This window comes from Astatotilapia calliptera, chromosome 3 (assembly GCF_900246225.1).
Source record: "Astatotilapia calliptera chromosome 3, fAstCal1.2, whole genome shotgun sequence".
NCBI classification, from domain to species: domain Eukaryota; kingdom Metazoa; phylum Chordata; class Actinopteri; order Cichliformes; family Cichlidae; genus Astatotilapia; species Astatotilapia calliptera.
In genome coordinates, this window is record NC_039304.1 from 4,986,263 (window position 1) to 5,003,718 (window position 17,456).

Here is a 17,456-nt window from a genome sequence, read left to right on the forward strand (position 1 = left end):
TCAGTGGTTAAGGTGTTTGTTTTAAGTTGTCGCCCACCCTTAACTTTAGAAACACATCTGAAAATGCAATAAAATTTTAAAAAATGTGAAAAGCTGGTTTAAATTTGGTCATGTTCCCCTTTGCAATCACTCTCTCATGCAATTCTGGACAGCTTTGAAATACATGAGTTTTTTCATCACACATTTCAGATTCCCACCTGCCCCATTCGCTAGATTTGCCTCCCTGTGAGTCCTTCCTCTTCCCCAAAATGAAATTCAGGTTTAAGGGTCATGGTTTGGAAGGTAATTCCAGCCTGAATCACAGAGGCACAGGTGCAAGGGAATGGAATTAAACTCCCACTGAAGTGATCTGAAAATATTGAGAAAACAACCTTGAATCCCAAATTTACACCAGGTCGGCATCGTGGTTTTTTTGGGGCAGTACTCAGAAACTCTTGATTACAGATCCTATTTACAGTAATATCAGTAATATGGACTCACCTGATTGACATGGTGGGGGTTTTTGGTTTTCAAAAAAAATAGATATTAGTAGGAAAAGTAAAAACACAGATGCCAGTTGTAACAGAGCATGGGTACAGGGGGCGACCGTGGCTCAAGGGGTTGGGAAGCGTATCTGTAACCGGAAGGTCGCCAGTTCGATCCCTGGGCTCTCTCTGTCCTGGTCGTTGTGTCCTTGGGCAAGACACTTTACCCTACTGGTGTTGGCCAGAGGGGCCGATATGGCAGCCTCGCTTCTGTCAGTCTACCCCAGGGCAGCTGTGGCTGCAACCGTAGCTTGCCTCCACCAGTGTGTGAATGCGAGAGTGAATGAATAGTGGCATTGTAAAGCGCTTTGGGTGCCGTGAAAAGCACTATATAAAATCCAATCCATTATTATTATTATTATTACAGTTACTTTTCAGATGTTTTGTATCGTTATTCACATCCCGATCACAAGGATAATGCAAAAAAAGTCCCCATGACAGTGTGCACGTGTATCCATGAGCTCTTGGCAGCTCTGTAAACAAGGCCGCAGTGTGTTGAGGTACCAAGCAATCTCACTCAAGGACATTCCCACGTTTGCATACAAGTGTGTGTGTGGTTTGAGGGTTTTTTTTAAGGCAGGTCAGCTGTCAGACCTAGGGATGGGTATCGTTTAGGTTTTATCCAATACCAGTACCAAACCGGTACTTTTGAAACAGTACCGGTGCTTAAAGACTGGAAAACACAAACTTTGTCCAAAAACCTCTCATGTTTAGCTGTTTTTTTGTAAAAAGATAACAATGTGTGCCTTTTCTGCAGCTCTAGGGCATATATGGTATCACTCTTGGCTGGAAGCAGTGCTTAAACAATGGAAAAAAAACACAAACTTTGTCCAAAAACCTCTCATGTTTAGCTGTTTCCCACTTTTTCTTTGGTCATTTTAGCCTTTTTGGCCAGGTTGAAGGGAGTATCTGCCATCAAACAAGAAGACAGCCGCATGTAACTATGACGGTGTTTGCTAGTTCACCTTACATGCATTAATTTAATAACGTGGTTAGCATACTCAACGTAAATTACACACGAACAACATTAAACTACTCACCCAGAGAAGAACGGCTGCTGCTGCATCATCATCCGTCATCATTTCTGCTACACTGGCAGGGCTAGGGGCCAGGACTCTCCTCTTCGGGTTCTTGGGGGATGTTGCTAACTCCGGGTCTGATAACAGGCACCACACCCGCAGTAGATGTGTACGGTGTGAGGTCTCGCAGCAAGCTATCAAATACGGTGCATTTCTCGGCTTTTAAAAAACCGCCAGGTGTTTCATCAGATTTGAGGTGTTACCTCCTTTGCACAGTATCACAGTATCACCTTAAAGCACTTGTTGCAGGCTGCTGAGTTTGCATCTTTTGCTGTGAAGTACAACCAGACTTTTGACCGCTCCGCCTTGGGCATTTTTAACCTGCAGCTCTGTTCTAAAAGAGCGTACGTACCTGGGCCCGCCTACTATCCTTGGAAAGGTAAAATGATTGGCTAGAATCCAAAGTGTATGACATCTCAGGAAAATAAAGCACCGAAATGTGCGCTGCTTTTTGGTCTGGTTACTACCGTTTATGTCAGAACCGGTGCCATAATGACACCGGATACCGGTACCCATCCCTAGTCAGACCTCCAAGTATTATAGTTATTTTTATCGGCAGTTTATCGGCAGCTGAGAGGAAGAGGTTGGATAAACTCATCAGGAAGGCCAGCTCTGTTCTGGGATGCACCCTGGACCCAGTACAGGTGGTGGGAGACAGAAGGACTCTGGCCAAAATAACATCTCTGATGGACAGAGTCTCCCACCCCATGCACATAAATGTTGCTGAACTGCAGAGCTGCTTCAGTGACAGACTGCTGCATTCTAGATGCATGAAGGAGCGTTTCCGCAGGTCCTTCTTCCCTGCAGCTGTCAGACTGTACAATCTGAACTGCTCCCAACAAACATAGATGTTTACATCAATGCTGTAACTGCAATAAGTTAGTTAATTAACCAATTCGCGCTACAACCTGGTTTACCTCTTACCTGTAATTGTTTTTATTTAATTTAATAACTGTACAGTACTCTCTGTTTATAGTAACCGTTGTCCTTAATGTAAATATGTAAGAAAAATTGTGTATGTTTCTGTTCTGTGTCCTGTGTCCTGTTTGTTTGTATATTTGTCTTTTTGGCTGCTGTTACAACCAAATTTCCCCTTGTGGGTCAATTAAAGGATTATTCTATTCTATTCTATTGTGCTGAAGGATGCCATCCATCAACAGTCTCAGTGGTACGGTACATGAGCAGTCATATCAGTACTTACTATATGCGAGTCAGCGTTGGTTTTGCTGAGAGTGGCAACAATCAGGGTTATAGTGGACGGTATTTTGGTTGATTTGTGTTTCTCTCCTTCTTAGTATGTTCACTGTTTCTTCCCTCTATAGTATTTTGGCTCAATGCTGGTATGTGTGTGTACTTGGGGACAAATAGGCAAGCCCAGTGTGAGTCATGCTCTGACAAGAGATTCAGACACATCAGTGTATACTCTCTCTCTCTCACACACACACACACACACACACACACACACACACACACACACACACATATATGTATATATATACATGCACTCACATCACATCTGTCTAAGTCATTGATTTTTCAATGAGATCTGATTCACTGTTAGAGTGGCCACTCATCATTTGCAGTGCAAATGTGCTCTCATAGCCATGACCACTGCTGGAAATAACTAGGCAAAGAAAAGAGATCGAAGAGGATATGAAGTGCCTTTAAGATGAGGTGCTCAAGGTGACTGCAAGAGACCACGGCAAGCACATACAGATGTTAGCTGAGCAGAAACCGAGAGAAGGTGTGGCAACGGAAACCATGTCTTCTTTGCAAAAGCGACTGTTTTGCCACAGCCCTCCTCTTTTTCCTAAATAAACCAAATCAAAATGACACATGCAGCTCCGTCTGGAACAGCACTATGTCATTTGAGGTGACTGATAAGAAGGGAAGACGTGAAATCTGCGCGCTACAGAGCAGTTTACTGATTCAAAATGGCTGCTGGCCCTCAACAATTCCCTCTTTCTGTCGCAGATACTCTGAAGACGTTCAGTGAACGGACAGTGGATGATTTAGCCGGCAAGAAGTCTACATGTTATGCAACCACGTATTTCTCCTTACGTAACGCTGCAGTTTCTAAGTGGAAGCTTAGCCCCACTATACTGTTCTCCTTGTAGCAGATGCCACAGCGGATCTGCGCTCGCAGGCATTATGCATACATGTTGACAAGCTGATTAGCCAGGAATCAGCGCAGGAATTAAACTCATGAGGAAGATGCAGCGATACCAAGTGATGGGGTATCAGATGGGGTATCTGTGGGATATTTTAGGGAAAAAAATCACCAGTATGAGTCGGTAACTGTAAACAGCATATGGAATTTTACATTAATGCACAGAATCTGCAAATACGTTAAAATGCTTAGCTCAAGCTGTATGAAATATTAGGCTTTCCTACACCGCATGGATGTGTCAAATATTTGTGTACATACATATATAAGAATTGATTGCTTTTTCTGTGGGCGCCCAGTAAAAATCAATTTATCATTCTTTTTTTTATCCATGCTGCTCTGCTGGCTGATTCATAAGCTAATAAATACTGCAGTTCTGCACACTTTTAGTGGCATGTCAAGTTAGTCTCAAGCAGATACAGCCTATGATAGATCCAAATGAGAGAGAAGCTGATGAATCGTTTGCATTTCCAACAGCCAGAGGAGTATTAATATGAAATCTATCAAACCAGCAAATCCCTGAACTGGTCAGCCGTGTTTCAGAAACAATTTCTCCAGGCAAGTTGATACAGCAAAATGCAAAATACCTTGAGTGATTTAAACAACTGCAACTGTCTCTGCCCTAGTCTTGCTGAATCCACTTTCCAGCAGTTGCGTCTCTGTTGTTTCCTCTTTCTAACTTGCCTGTTTAGCATTTATGTATCAGATCTAAGGGGGAGATTCAGAAAGACTTTGAGGAAATGCAAATACGTCAAGTAGCAGATGTGTGTAAAGATGAAGCTGTAGGGTGTGTTAGAAAGGGAGAAGATTGAGCAGGCGAGGAGGAAATGAAACAACAAACCAAATCCTTCAAAAATGCTTTCTCATTCCCCCTTTGTCTATTTTTCCTTTTCTTAATTGAGTACCAGCATGTGAGCAAAAGAAAGAACCAGATTTTGACACCTTCAAAAGGAGCTTTGATCTCAAAGCACCTTGAGGCCCCAGAGGATCATCAAGGTTCCCACTCTCCTTTTGTCACACAGTGTTTCTCTCTGCCCCTTGCTCCTCCTCCTCCTCCTCTCGCTCTTCCTTTTCTGCTTGGCGTGATCAGCGAGAGCTCACTGAGGCAGCCCGATAACCCTGATACACACATACAGACTGCAGTCTCTGCCTCATTCTCATTCCACTCCCGACAGCAGCGTTTACCTCGACGTGCTCTCGCACGCCGCAAGGTCATGTTGAAATATTTCAGACGGAAATGCACTCCGTACTGCTCTTTCTCTGGCTGCCGTGCAGAATTCCAAAGTCAATTTTCTTTTGTCTTTGAGAACAAGGAAGGAGAGACTCTAATGAGAAGATTACAGAAACTTTCTTTTTTCTCGAGTTTTTTTTTTGGTAGCTAAACTCGATTTACTGTGTGGGAAACTGATGAGCAGTTTGTGCAGTGGTAAACAAATCAGATATTTGGCAAGAACAGCAACTTTGTACTTAAAGTAATATAATATTTAAGAGGAAATCTTTGATTTTTCTCTTGTCCCCAGATGAAACCTTTCTCTGTAAAACTCAGAGCCTCAGAACCAAAACCGATTTTGGTTAAAGTTGAAACTTAATTCTGTCTGTAGGTATTTCGTCCAACCCCCTCCACTATTGTAGATCTTTGAATATTTAATTGAATCTCAGTAACTCAGATCCTGGCTTCTTCAGGCAGATCAGATGTAATTGAAAATACATCTGATCATAAAGTAGAGCTCCTGCCCCCCAGTCTACCGCGGACCTGCTCCCTTTGCTACCGATTTACCCGTAGAAAGAAAAGTAAGATGAGCTACCCTCTAGATAAAAGTGGAAAACGTAGCATTCTTGCTCCTGACATTAGCTGACAGCTACAGCAGATTAAGGGCTGCTAAGCAGTCATTGAGAAGCTGTGGTGTTTAAAGAGCAGCCAGGGTTTATTGTAAGTTACCTACTAGTCCCTTCATTTCAATGTTGCAGGCTTGACTGCTCCCAGTCATTCAAAGAGTTTTTCTTTTCCTTCTGTTTCCAGAGATATGTTCGCTTAAGGGAAACGGCCATTAAAATGTCATTACTGCTACACTAAAATCATTTTTAAAAAAGCACTGGTTCCCAGCGGCTTCCCACCGTAATGGGCTCGATACATTCCCTCAGCACCGGGAAGAACTCTAATGTTGCGGAACACAAATGCTAATCTCTCTGTAAATATCACTCAAATTCACTCCCTTCTGCTTTTCAGTTGTAATAGCATGGATTCATTCTGCTTCACCCTGGCAAATTGAATTAATTCTCCAAGCAAGGTGTTATGATTATTCTAAGCTTCCTAGTGCGTGGGCTGTAATGGAGATGATCCTGGCATTTCCGCTCGATCCAAAAGCATTTCACTCAACCTCTCCATTTTGTTTTTCCCCGTTGCAATATCTAAAGGGTATCAATACTGAAAGCTTTGATTAAATCGTTATTCTTGTGCACCTCATAATTACTCTAAGACTGTATTCATGCTGGTGTCGTCAAATCTGCAGCATAGTGGATTTTGGCATTCACAACGATAGCAGGCAGAAAGACTGTGAGGGTCGGTCTATAACATGAAGCCACTGATTAAGTGGCTGAGAAGCTGGAAGCACTTTGCCATTCGAGACATCCAACGAGCCTCCTTGCAGAATGAGTCCATCTACAGAGTAGTCCATCAATTTCATACAGATCTAGCTTCATTAGGAGCATCACGTAGGACAGCTGAGCTCTGCTTCCTGTTGTGTTCCACACTGATTCCTTTTGCTTATTCTGGCTGTTCAACTGTGTCTTATGTTCTGCTGATCCCCGCAAAGCATTAATCACAACCAACATGTTGCGCCACCATTTGAGCATGCTCAATTAATACCCTAATCACGGCTGACATCGGTGCATGGCCGTAACGTGGCCTTGGCTAAAAACTATAACAACTTTACACAGCAGCAAAGAGCAGTTAAGATGCACATAAATGTGGCTGATTATACTGATCATTAACTTACTGTACAACCTTTGCACTTATTTACTCAATTAACTGGCTATTTTGAGATCTGTTAACATTAGGGGTGTCTTATTTTCTTTTTTAAAATACTTAATCAGCCATGAATAATGGAAAACTGCTGCAAGCAAAAGCCACAGGTTCACCCCTGAATATCTTGGCATATGGAAAGTGGCAAAATAAATGCACATACCTAATGAGGTAACGGAATCAATGAAGTTGTAGCTGCAGTGAGGAGATAGCAGTGTGCAAATGTGACCCCACCGGCAAATGAGCTTGACCTGCTGTGACAGTCAGGAAGTGTTGCTGTCTGTAGGTTGGGCAACAGCTACCAGAGCAGGGTCTTACAGCTGGGCAAAAGTGCAACAGAGGTTTTGCAGTCAGACAGACAACTTGTATGCAGTGGTGCTGTCTGATATGTCCTCTGTTTCTCCCTTTCTCTCTCTCACCCTTGTTCTATGGCTCTCTGGCAGACTGTAACTCTGTAAATGACTTTGACCTTTCCTGGGACTGAGGACAGGAACCACAGAGGGAGAGGAGAGAGATGGCGGGAGAAGAGAGTGGAGTAGGCGGCTGACTGTAATAAACTCGAAGCAGTGGGCGGCTGTCAACACTAATAGATGGGAGAGGGGAGGGGGGGTCACCCGGTTGATGAATACTAAAGGTGCCTGAGTCCTCAGCAAGTACTCTGTTCCCTTACCAGGCTTGTATGTGTGGGATCTGACGCTCTGAGTGTCATCAGACTACAGGCAGTCGGGGCTTTTTGTGTTGACTGAAGAAAAATATCTTTTGATTTTTGCCAAAGGACAACAAAGGAACAACAGTATTAGCCTATTAGCATGGATTGTTACACGGCTGGATGACTGCAGTTTAACTGTGCAGGGTAACTGCTGCTTAGTTGACAACTCAATTGCTTCAGTCAGTGTAATTCATTCTCAAACACAAAAGACATGATTTTATTTTTCTCATTATGCATTGCCAGTTGGAATCTAGCTACGCTCAACGGGGTATCTTTGGGTAACATAAGTAACAAAGACAACAGTGTTGTAAATAACAATTATCTTGAACACCAGAAAGAATAAAACGACGGAAAGCACTGGTCAAATTACAATATTAGTTGTTGGTTCATGATGGTGGATAAACAGTTGATACTATTGGGAACACTGATGTTTTTGCAGCGAGCTGAGTAACTGTTGAGATATTTTTTCCAGGGAATCTATAAATCATCTCTAGAGACAGCTTAAATGGCACAAACTTAAACCTAAGTGACCACTTTAATAGCATTTTTATAAAAAAGGTAAATAGACCGGTTCTTATAGATCGCTTTTTTCTACCGTATTTTTCGGACTATAAGGCGTACCGGATTATAAGGCACATTAAGCGAAACAAAATAAAGTGAAACTTTATTCAACTCTATCACAATAACTCTCAACATCGTTAAGTTTTAACACATAAAATACAGAACAGTACACTCACTTTTTCAGTTCATTCCTCTTCCACAAGTCCATCAAATTGTGATGTTGGATTATCTCACAGCTGCTTTATTCGTATGTTCAACTGCATGACTGATAGCCTAAAGTTTGAAATCCACTTCGTAAGCATGTCTCTTAACAGGTGCCGTTTTGGGGTCCTTGTACACACAGTACGCATTTCTCCGCAAGGCTCCAGACTACGGTAGCCGTAACAATCCAGCTTTGTAGCTTACCAAAGTCATACTAAAACATTTTGACTGATTTTTGACGGCCGTGTACCACATAAAATCGGTTCGAGGTCAGTAAGCACAACCAGAATTAATACATAAAGCACACCGGATTATAAAGTACACTGTCAATTTTTGAGAAAATTTAAGGGTTTTAAATACGCCTTATAGTCCAAAAAATACAGTATTCTACCTGAGTGCTCAAAGCACTTTATAAACTGTGGGTTTTTTTCAGTCATTTAGATAAAGCACTTCTCTCTTTGTCTAAGTCAGGGTTGTCGGACTCCAGGCCTCAAGGGCCGGTGTCCTGCAGGTTTTAGATCTCACCCTGGGTCAACACACCTGGATCAAATGATTAGTTCATTACCAGGCCTCTGGAGAACTTCAAGACATGTTGAGGAGGTCATTTAGCCATTTAAATGAGCTGTGTTGGATCAAGGACACATCTAAAACCTGCAGGACACCGGCCTTCGAGGCCTGGAGTTGGACGGTCTAAGTCCTTTCTATTTAACATCCACACATCGGGAGCTACTTAGTGTTTAGTATCTTGCCGAAGGATGGTTTGGCATACAGACTGGAACAGGCAGGATTGAACCATCAACCTTATGATTAGGAGATGGCCGGCTCTACTTCCTGAGCCACAGCTACCCTATCTAAAGCTGAATATTTAAAACATTTAGATCCTTTAATCGTGGCTCTCAATTCACCAAATCCATGAATACATGAATTGTACCAGATTCTGTTTGAAACCAGATGTTGGGATGGGGCAGTGGACAATGAGGGCTTAATCTTAGAAGAGACCGCGGTCAGGCTTTTCCACTAACCCGAACCCTTCATGTTATATTTTATGGGTATATGTTTGAACTTAACATATTAGTGCATGCTGGTGCATTTTTGTTGACCGTGTATTGCATCAACCTCTGTTTACAGGAACGGGGAAAGGTCGGCGTGATCTTCAACGTGGGAACAGACGATATAACCATCGAGGAGAGCGCGGTGATGGTGAGCGACGGCAAATACCACGTGGTGCGATTCACACGCAGTGGTGGAAACGCCACGCTACAGGTGGACAACCAGCCCGTCATTGAACGTTTCCCCTCAGGTAGGAACAGTGGGCTTGATCTAGGGACTGAGGGAGGGAGGCAGTATTGGATTAGATCCTTCACAGGTCTGAGTTTTCCGATAAGCCGGGCAACAAAGTGGAGAGAGAAAGAAGGAGCTTTGCAAATGAAATATTCATTATTTTAGCCCCCCCAACCTATGTGCAACTAAAAGTGATCTTTTTCTCTCTTAAAGACACACATTCTGTTTTATTTATCACAACATTCATATTTAGAGGCTGCTTGCATTATTCCTGGTGATTAAGTCCAGTTCTGGTCTAAAAGGCAGGAAGAGCAAAGCAGCCTTCCCGAGGCAAGCCGTCCTCATCTAAGTGAAACCGGCTCTCTGTGGTTAGTCTGCCATTATAGCTCCTGGCACTGTGAAGCCAGCACTGAATGGAGGCCAGCCGAACGTGAGTATGCCAGCCACATATGGTTGGTGAGCAAGGTCTTTAGGCAGGATAAACAGGGAGGAAACCTCAAGCTGGGAAAGCGTGGAGGTGTTTTTAACTCAAGCCTTCGCTTCAAGATAAACACGGGTGCAACATCATTTAAACGAGGGCAAACTCCCGATGAGTCACGGCTGGGAGTGTGTTAATTCCCCCACTCTTTGTTTAACCATAATCATAGTATTCTATTTCAGTCTGAAATATGAAGTTATTTTTGGTTATGCTGAAGCTCCCCACGTAATTTCTCTCTCCACTGTGTTTCCCTTTTGTTCATGGTTGTTCAAAGGAAGACATTTTGTGTTCCCACAACGACTACGCAACACCACGCAGGACTGTCTCATGTTACAAACGAATAAGCAGTGTTTTTTATTCCGCACCGATGCTGTCCAATGTGCAAACCTCCACCCGAAGTCGATGCATTCTCTTCCCGTTGTCTAAAAGCACTGTCTATGTATCATCATTGTTTCAAACTGCAGGGAGAGCGCCGCTAATGTGGTCATGATATTTACTCTTGTTGACATATAGAGCAGTGGGACTGTGACATTCTCTGTCACAGCAGTGATCCCATATTTCGAAGCTTTGTTTTGGCATTGAGAGAAGCATATTCTCTTGCTCATCCATCAACACAGCAAGGCCAGACTGAGGGGAATGCATCACAGCCAGAAAAGGAAGTGCCGTGTGACAGTTCACTCTTTTCAGTTGTTATTATGATGGAAATGCAGCCCTTTTCACAACAGCGCACGCTCCAAAAAGGAGCCTTCATCTAACAATAGCGCAAACCGCTCGGAAAATAACAGCTGAGCAGCCTGTTAACATTGGCAAGTGAGTGTCATCATCCGAATCTATGTTTCGTTTCATCAAGAAACATTAATGCACATCCCATATCGTATTCTTTTTATTCCTCTTCCCTTCCGCCCTCCTCGCCGCGGTTGTTGTCCTCATCAAACATTTCTTTCCTTTTCCTGTGCTTATCAACAATTGAAGAGTGTGATTTTGTTTTTGTTTGTTAGTTTATTTGATGAGTTTTGTGCTCGGGCTGGAACTTTTAGGAGGTCACGAAGATGAGTGGGGTTGTGTGGGTGGTAGCAGGGGGGCTAAATGGCTGTAGAATAGGTTTGTTTCATTTATGTGAGCTGATTACACTCTAACTTTTTTTGGGTGCCAGCTTGCAGATTGCACCCATACCCACTTTGAAGGTTGTGCTCATCATCATATTGCTTGGGGAGTGGGTGGGGCTTGTTTTAGGGACATAGACATGTTACACATTAGGAAAGCAAAACGTAGGATGAGGCTTAGGTGCAGATGGGTGGAGGAGTATGTAGAGAGAGAGAGAGATGGGATTGCAACTTCCTAACTGACACATGAGGTGCATAAAGGGAGAGAGAAAGTGATGTTATATTTTTGTAGAGAAAGAAAAAGGAGGTCCCCTGTTGAAACAAGTTCCCATGACCCAGATTGGAGATTTAGACATCTTCTGATTCTCTAAATAGGACAAAATAGTTTGCGCTCACGGTTTGGGACTGTATTCAAACCTACTTCATTTTCTTGATGCTTACATTATGCAGTGTCATTGCTATGCTGTCCCAGCAGAAAACTTATGTCATCTTATGCTGTCGTTGTAAACCAGATTTCAAGAAAAATAGAACAAGTTGTCATGAAAAATGCCTGCAATGGTGCGTCTGTTGGATGGTACAGGTACCATATTTGTCTGGTCCCTCTAACAAAACAAGGAAGTGCACTTTCCTGTGAAATCCCCTTCCCCAGAGGGACTGTTGTGACCCACATCAAGCAGTCTCCTTGGTATACTTTTGCAGTTCTGAACCGTATCTGACATTCTGTGCATATTGAGAGTTACATGTGGGATACCTGGGGTCTCTGGTAAAAGCTCCCAGAGGATGAGGCCACAAGGAAGGTGGAAGTAAAACAGAGAATGTAGAGCCGTCATTCCTCGTGAAAAAGGTGGCAGATTTTCTCTCTGTATCTTATTCTGACAAAAAACACGTTTGTGTGCACTATAAGTGGCCTCAGCCCAAAATATCTGGAGATTACTGAAGATTTTGCATCGCTTTACTCACAAAGCCTTTATTAAAACCCGGGCTGGCCAGCAGCAAGCTTTTAAACAGAAGGCCATTTCGAGGTGATGATTTGGAGAGACAAGATGTTGACAGCGAATGTGGTCGTCACGGGTCAGGCACATTCAGCGGCTAAGCAACACGTCTCCTGACGTCCCACGAAGTGATGTTAGTAGTCCTCGGGGAGTCTGTGTGTCTGTGGGTGTTGTGGTCCATGTCTTATTCTACGTGTGACAGTGCATGCATCTGTCTGGGTGCATCACATAGTACAGCATGTTTGTGTGTCTGTGTGCATGTGCACATTGTATTTGATGGACAGAGAGCAGACAAAAAGTGTCAGAGGAACGCTCGGCCAACTAATCCAGCATGTCAGGTGTCCCCGGTGGCTCCTGCAGCAACAGTTATTGGCCCGCCCCACCTCCCATTTTCCCAAAATGGCATAGTGGCTCAATAAAAACCTCCCCGTGTCACACTGAGCACCTCAACCTTGCCTCAGAAAAACAGGCAGATGTTAGCACCGGTGCCATACGGGCTGTAATTGTACCATTTCACACTCTAGTCCCTTTATTTAATGGTCATCTGCTGTGAGAAAGGAAGTGGTCTCATGTGGTTAATAATTTTTTATCTTAAAAGGTTTGTTTGTGATTTTATGGCATTGCCCTTTAGGAATATTCATTTCTGAGTGACCAAAGTATTATTTTCTGGTTTGAGGCAATACAGAAAAATAAAGACTTAAGAATGACTGTTGCTCTGCATCAGTGTTTGTTAGCTTATGTATCATACAGTGTTTTTACAGAGCTTCACTGAACATTAATTAAAGCTAAACTGCAGCTTTTAAAAGAAGAAACACATTGTTTCTCTGGCCAATGCAAAGTTACATTTATATTTAGGCTTACATGGTCTGATAATTAGGCATGCAGATGCTAGCAGACTTATAAATTACAGCATGACTAATGATAAAGAGTCATGTTTGCTCACTTCTTCATAGCTTTTCTTTATTTTTGTACTGGCATGCCATATTCCTCAAGTATATGTAACTTTGTTAAATGCTGAAACTTCCTTGGTCTAGGAACTGAGTAATGTCCATTATGTCCATAGAGCAGAGTTTTCTGATGTGAACAATGGTGCTTTTATCTTTTTTCTGAGAGGATGAATGACACATATAATGTTTTTCTCTAAAGTTACAGAAAGTTGTCTTACTGAAGTGATCTGAAGGCAATTTATAGTGTATATGATGGCACAAAATGGTAATTGAAACTTTTTTTGTCATTTGCTGTTGTTAGTTTTTATGGCTGCGGTGATTTTATTTCAGAATGAACTTGTTAATTATGCAGTGGGGACAGGACTGCCACACTTTTTACCATTGATTTTCTGTTAAAGCTCGTGTCTCTGGAGTCTTGCATAGTGTATATCATCCATCTATCCATTAATTTTCTCCTGTATATCCAATTCAGGCTTGTAGTTCTGCCTGGAGGTACACCACAAACAGCTCACCAATCCACTGTAGGGCTAGCACAGAGACACAGGCAGCCATTTATAACTACAGCCTATTTAGAATGTCAGGAGAATATGCACTTTTGCTCATTGGTGATTCAGAAGTCTTCAGTTTTTGTGGTAGTTTAATTTTATAGTGAGAGACCAAATATCAACCAAAGCCCTGGAAAAAAACTGACTTGCCTTATCGATATATTTAGGGTCATTGTCATGCTGGAAGACCCATCCACGACCCATCTCTCATCTTCTCATCCAAGATTTTATGCAATATTGGCCCTTTGACCCCCTCAAACACAAGTAGGTCCCAGACAGGCCACCAATCCACTGTTGGGCTAGCACAGAGAGATAGACAGTCATTCATAACTGTGGCCTGTTTGACTGTGGGGATGATGTTCTTTGGGTAGATCAGGTTAATGCCAACTAGCTTTATTTTGGCTTCATTTGACCACAACACTTCATCCCAAGCCTTCTTTGAATTATTTAGATGTTCTCTAGCAAACTTGAGATGGGGCTGTATGTGTACCTTCCTAAGCAGGAGGACCTTGCAGGCAGTGCAACGTTTCAGTGCATTGTCGTGTAGTGTGGTACAAGCGGTCTTCTTGGTGACTGTGGTCCCAACTGCCTTCAGATCTTTTGTAATGCAATATTTATTTGCTTTTAGGACAAAGGGAAACTGTCTTATACAGCACACCACAAACATACAATATATTGGGTTTCCCAAGAACATTACCCCAAACCCAAACCCTAAGTCCCTTTTCTCCCCCTCTCCACCCCCATCCTCCCTACCAACACACATTTGCAGCATAACCATGACATTCCAATGACACAACAGGTTAACATAATGAACAAGGAGAAAGGTACAATAGATCAGTGATTTAAAACAAAAAGAGAATAACATGCATTAACTCCCTATTGCACATTTCTGAGCAACCTTTTGGTCTCTCTAATTCCCTTTAGCCAGTTTTGGACTGTTGAGGGGTTTGCATGGTTGACCCTAGCTGAGGATAGTTCTAAGTACAAGATATCTAAGAAGGCATGTAACCAGTGTTTCACCGAGAGATCATGTGGTGGTAGCCACCTCTGAACCACTAGTTTTTTGGCCCCAGTTATGCCTGCCAGCCACAATTTGCGTGCTTTCATTGTCATTGGAAGCCTAGAGTCATCAAGCAGAAGATGTAGCAGTGGGTCAACAGGAAGACTGATATTTGTCAGTGATGTCAATAACTTTATTACCTTGTCCCAGAAGAAGAACACATCAGGACAGTCATGCATTAAGAGAATGCATTAAACCTTAATGCATTCTCTTTGGGATAGTAGCAGTAAGAATTAGAGGTTATTTTCATCTAGAATCTCTTCTGACCTTCAGATCTTTAACAAGCTCCTTCCATGTAGTTTTGGGCTATTCAACACTTTTTTCATGATCATCCTCAATTCATGAGGCAAGATCTTGCAAATGGAGGGTGATAATGATCATTTTAGATTTCATCTATTTTCAAATAATTGGAAATAATTGGAATTGGAAGAAAATTGCATGAGCTCCTTACTGGTGGTCTTTTAACCTTGTGCAAGTCTACAGTTATGTCCCTAGCATCTTTTGAGCGCTCTTTTGGTCTTGCCCGTGGCAGCCTGATGGTGGAGAGGTTGGAATGGAAGAAACTCATTTTGTGAACAGGTGTGCTTTATACACAGGAGTAAGATCAGGAGTATCTGTAATGCATTGATTGATTCTCCTGGGTTGTAGAGGATCAAGTGCGTATTTCTTTCAATGAAATTCAAATCATTTTTATATAAGTTTTTATATATCATTTACTTCTGGTTGATAGTCTCCAGTAAAATGAAACTCTCATTAGAGAGTCTTCATTTCTTTGTAATTGAGCAAAATCACAAGTTCAGCAGGAGATTAAATATTTTCTTTGCTTCACTGGAGTAAGGAGGATGTACTGGTCCTCCTGCCTTACACTCTTCTCTGCTGAGCCTTCTCTTGTCGCACACCAGCTCACATTCCTTGTCACATTTGATTTCCACACTGTAAAAGGTGTTCACAATATTATCCCCACGTAAGACCTCACCCAGGTTCCTCTGTCTTGCAAATGATGAGTTCTCATTTGCAGAAAGGCAGGCATAAGGAACCTGGTTATGGGCGCAGCTCTAGAAACACAGAACAGGACTACAGGCAGCAGGGACAGTCCAACATTTTGAATGCATCATGGGTGTATATCATTTTCATCAAAAAGCAGATTTAATTCTAAATTGTAGTTTAGATTTTAAAATCCTGCTCATAGATCAAATTCCACAAATGTCTTTTTTTTTACTCTTTTCTTGAGTTATTCTCTTCCTGTTCTTTACTTTCTTGCCAATCAAGCTGCTGAAACACCCCAAGGAGAGGTCAGATTTAGTGAGCGGAGGCCGCTATAGCAGTAATCCCTCTCTTACAAGGAGCCAGTTGCCCTTTCAACCACTGAAACAAATTTTCCATCTTAGCTGTTTCTAAGCTGTGAAGGGAGACGTGTTGTTGTTTATATAGAGATATAGTATAGTTTTTGTAGTAAATTGTAATACGTGAATCTGTCTGATTTGTGTCATACTACTCCATCACATTAACTCTTTCTGTGAATCTAGGTGTCTGTCTGCCCAGTGACAGCTGGGCTGAGCCCCATTGGATTAGATAGACAGAGGAAAATGGATGGATGAATGGATGGTGGCTATAGTCACAGGACACAGTGAGTTGTGACATTACAGTAAGAATTCAGCTTCAGGAATAATCCATTCATTTTATGTGAGTTTATACCACACTTGGCATTTGGGATTCACTAAGGTGTCCCCTGAGCTTTGAATAATCATTCTGAATTTTACAACCACAGTTATATCAACACCATCACAGCATATTGGCTGCGATTACCATATTTTGCTGCCTCATAACTGTGTCATTATGACCAATGAGAGCTCACAGTGTGCAATCCTACTGTTTCCTAGTCATTGAGAGCTGTATTTACAAACAGCATATTTACTATGGAGCTGTCACTTCACTTTAGTTTCTGACTGCAGTTGAGCAGAACTGGAAAGAAGAAGTGGCGGTTAGGGGATGGCAATGGATGCATGGATGGAGGGTCTGACGGCAGGGGGGGTAGGAAAGAGGAAAAGGAATGTGCGGCAAAGTGTAGCAAAGGGGATGCATTGCTGAAAATGTCTAATGGAGAAGAAGGAAGAGAGAGGAAGAAAGAGAAGGAGTGGTTTGGTGGGGGGAGGCGAAATCCAGTATGCATGCTGGAAGCAAGCTGCTGTTACTGCTGAGATGGATAAGGCTTCTTACTGATGGATAAAGAATGTTACTGACTAATAAGAGCTTCACAAATTGGATTGCAACACAGCGGGCAAGATTAAGATAAGATAAACTTAATTTGTCCCAGATTTGGGAAATTCTTTACATATAGCCTGTCCAATGTGATAGAGCATAAACACACCATTCACGTGCAATGTAGAGTCGTGCATGAACTTAGAATAAGTTTGTAAAACATAAATTACTTGCTGCTCCAGATAATGTTGACTTTGAGGAGTCCAGCCCAGGTCTTAATACAGATCATAAGACAAGGGCAGAAAAGAAAAGAGGAAAGATAAAGTACAAAGACAGGGCTGTTGTTATTGCGTGTTTTCACTCTGTAAGGCACTTAGAGGATCTGTGCAGCGTGAAGGCTGGCATTTACAGTCGGGGGGGGGGAGTAAAGAGGAAAGACATGGATTCACAGAAGAAGAGAGACTCTTTGTACCAGCAAGGTCAGCTTCAGCTCTTCCGACTGAGTTGTTAAGATGTTCTTACTACTCAGATAAATGGTCTTGGCTATGCTCTCTCCTTCCTACTTCCCCTTTTTATCTTTACCTTCAT

General features: G+C 42.4%; 1 protein-coding gene across 9 annotated transcripts in view; it reads left to right on the forward strand.

Annotated features, from left to right (window-relative positions):
* Positions 1-17,456, forward strand: part of nrxn2b (neurexin 2b) — a 700,882-nt gene that overhangs the window by 647,296 nt on the left and 36,130 nt on the right. For all 9 annotated transcript variants that reach the window (XM_026160309.1, XM_026160315.1, XM_026160297.1 and 6 more), the window contains one exon: positions 9,392-9,563. In XM_026160309.1, the coding sequence (XP_026016094.1) occupies positions 9,392-9,563 (172 nt within the window). The remainder of the gene's footprint in view (positions 1-9,391; positions 9,564-17,456) is intronic.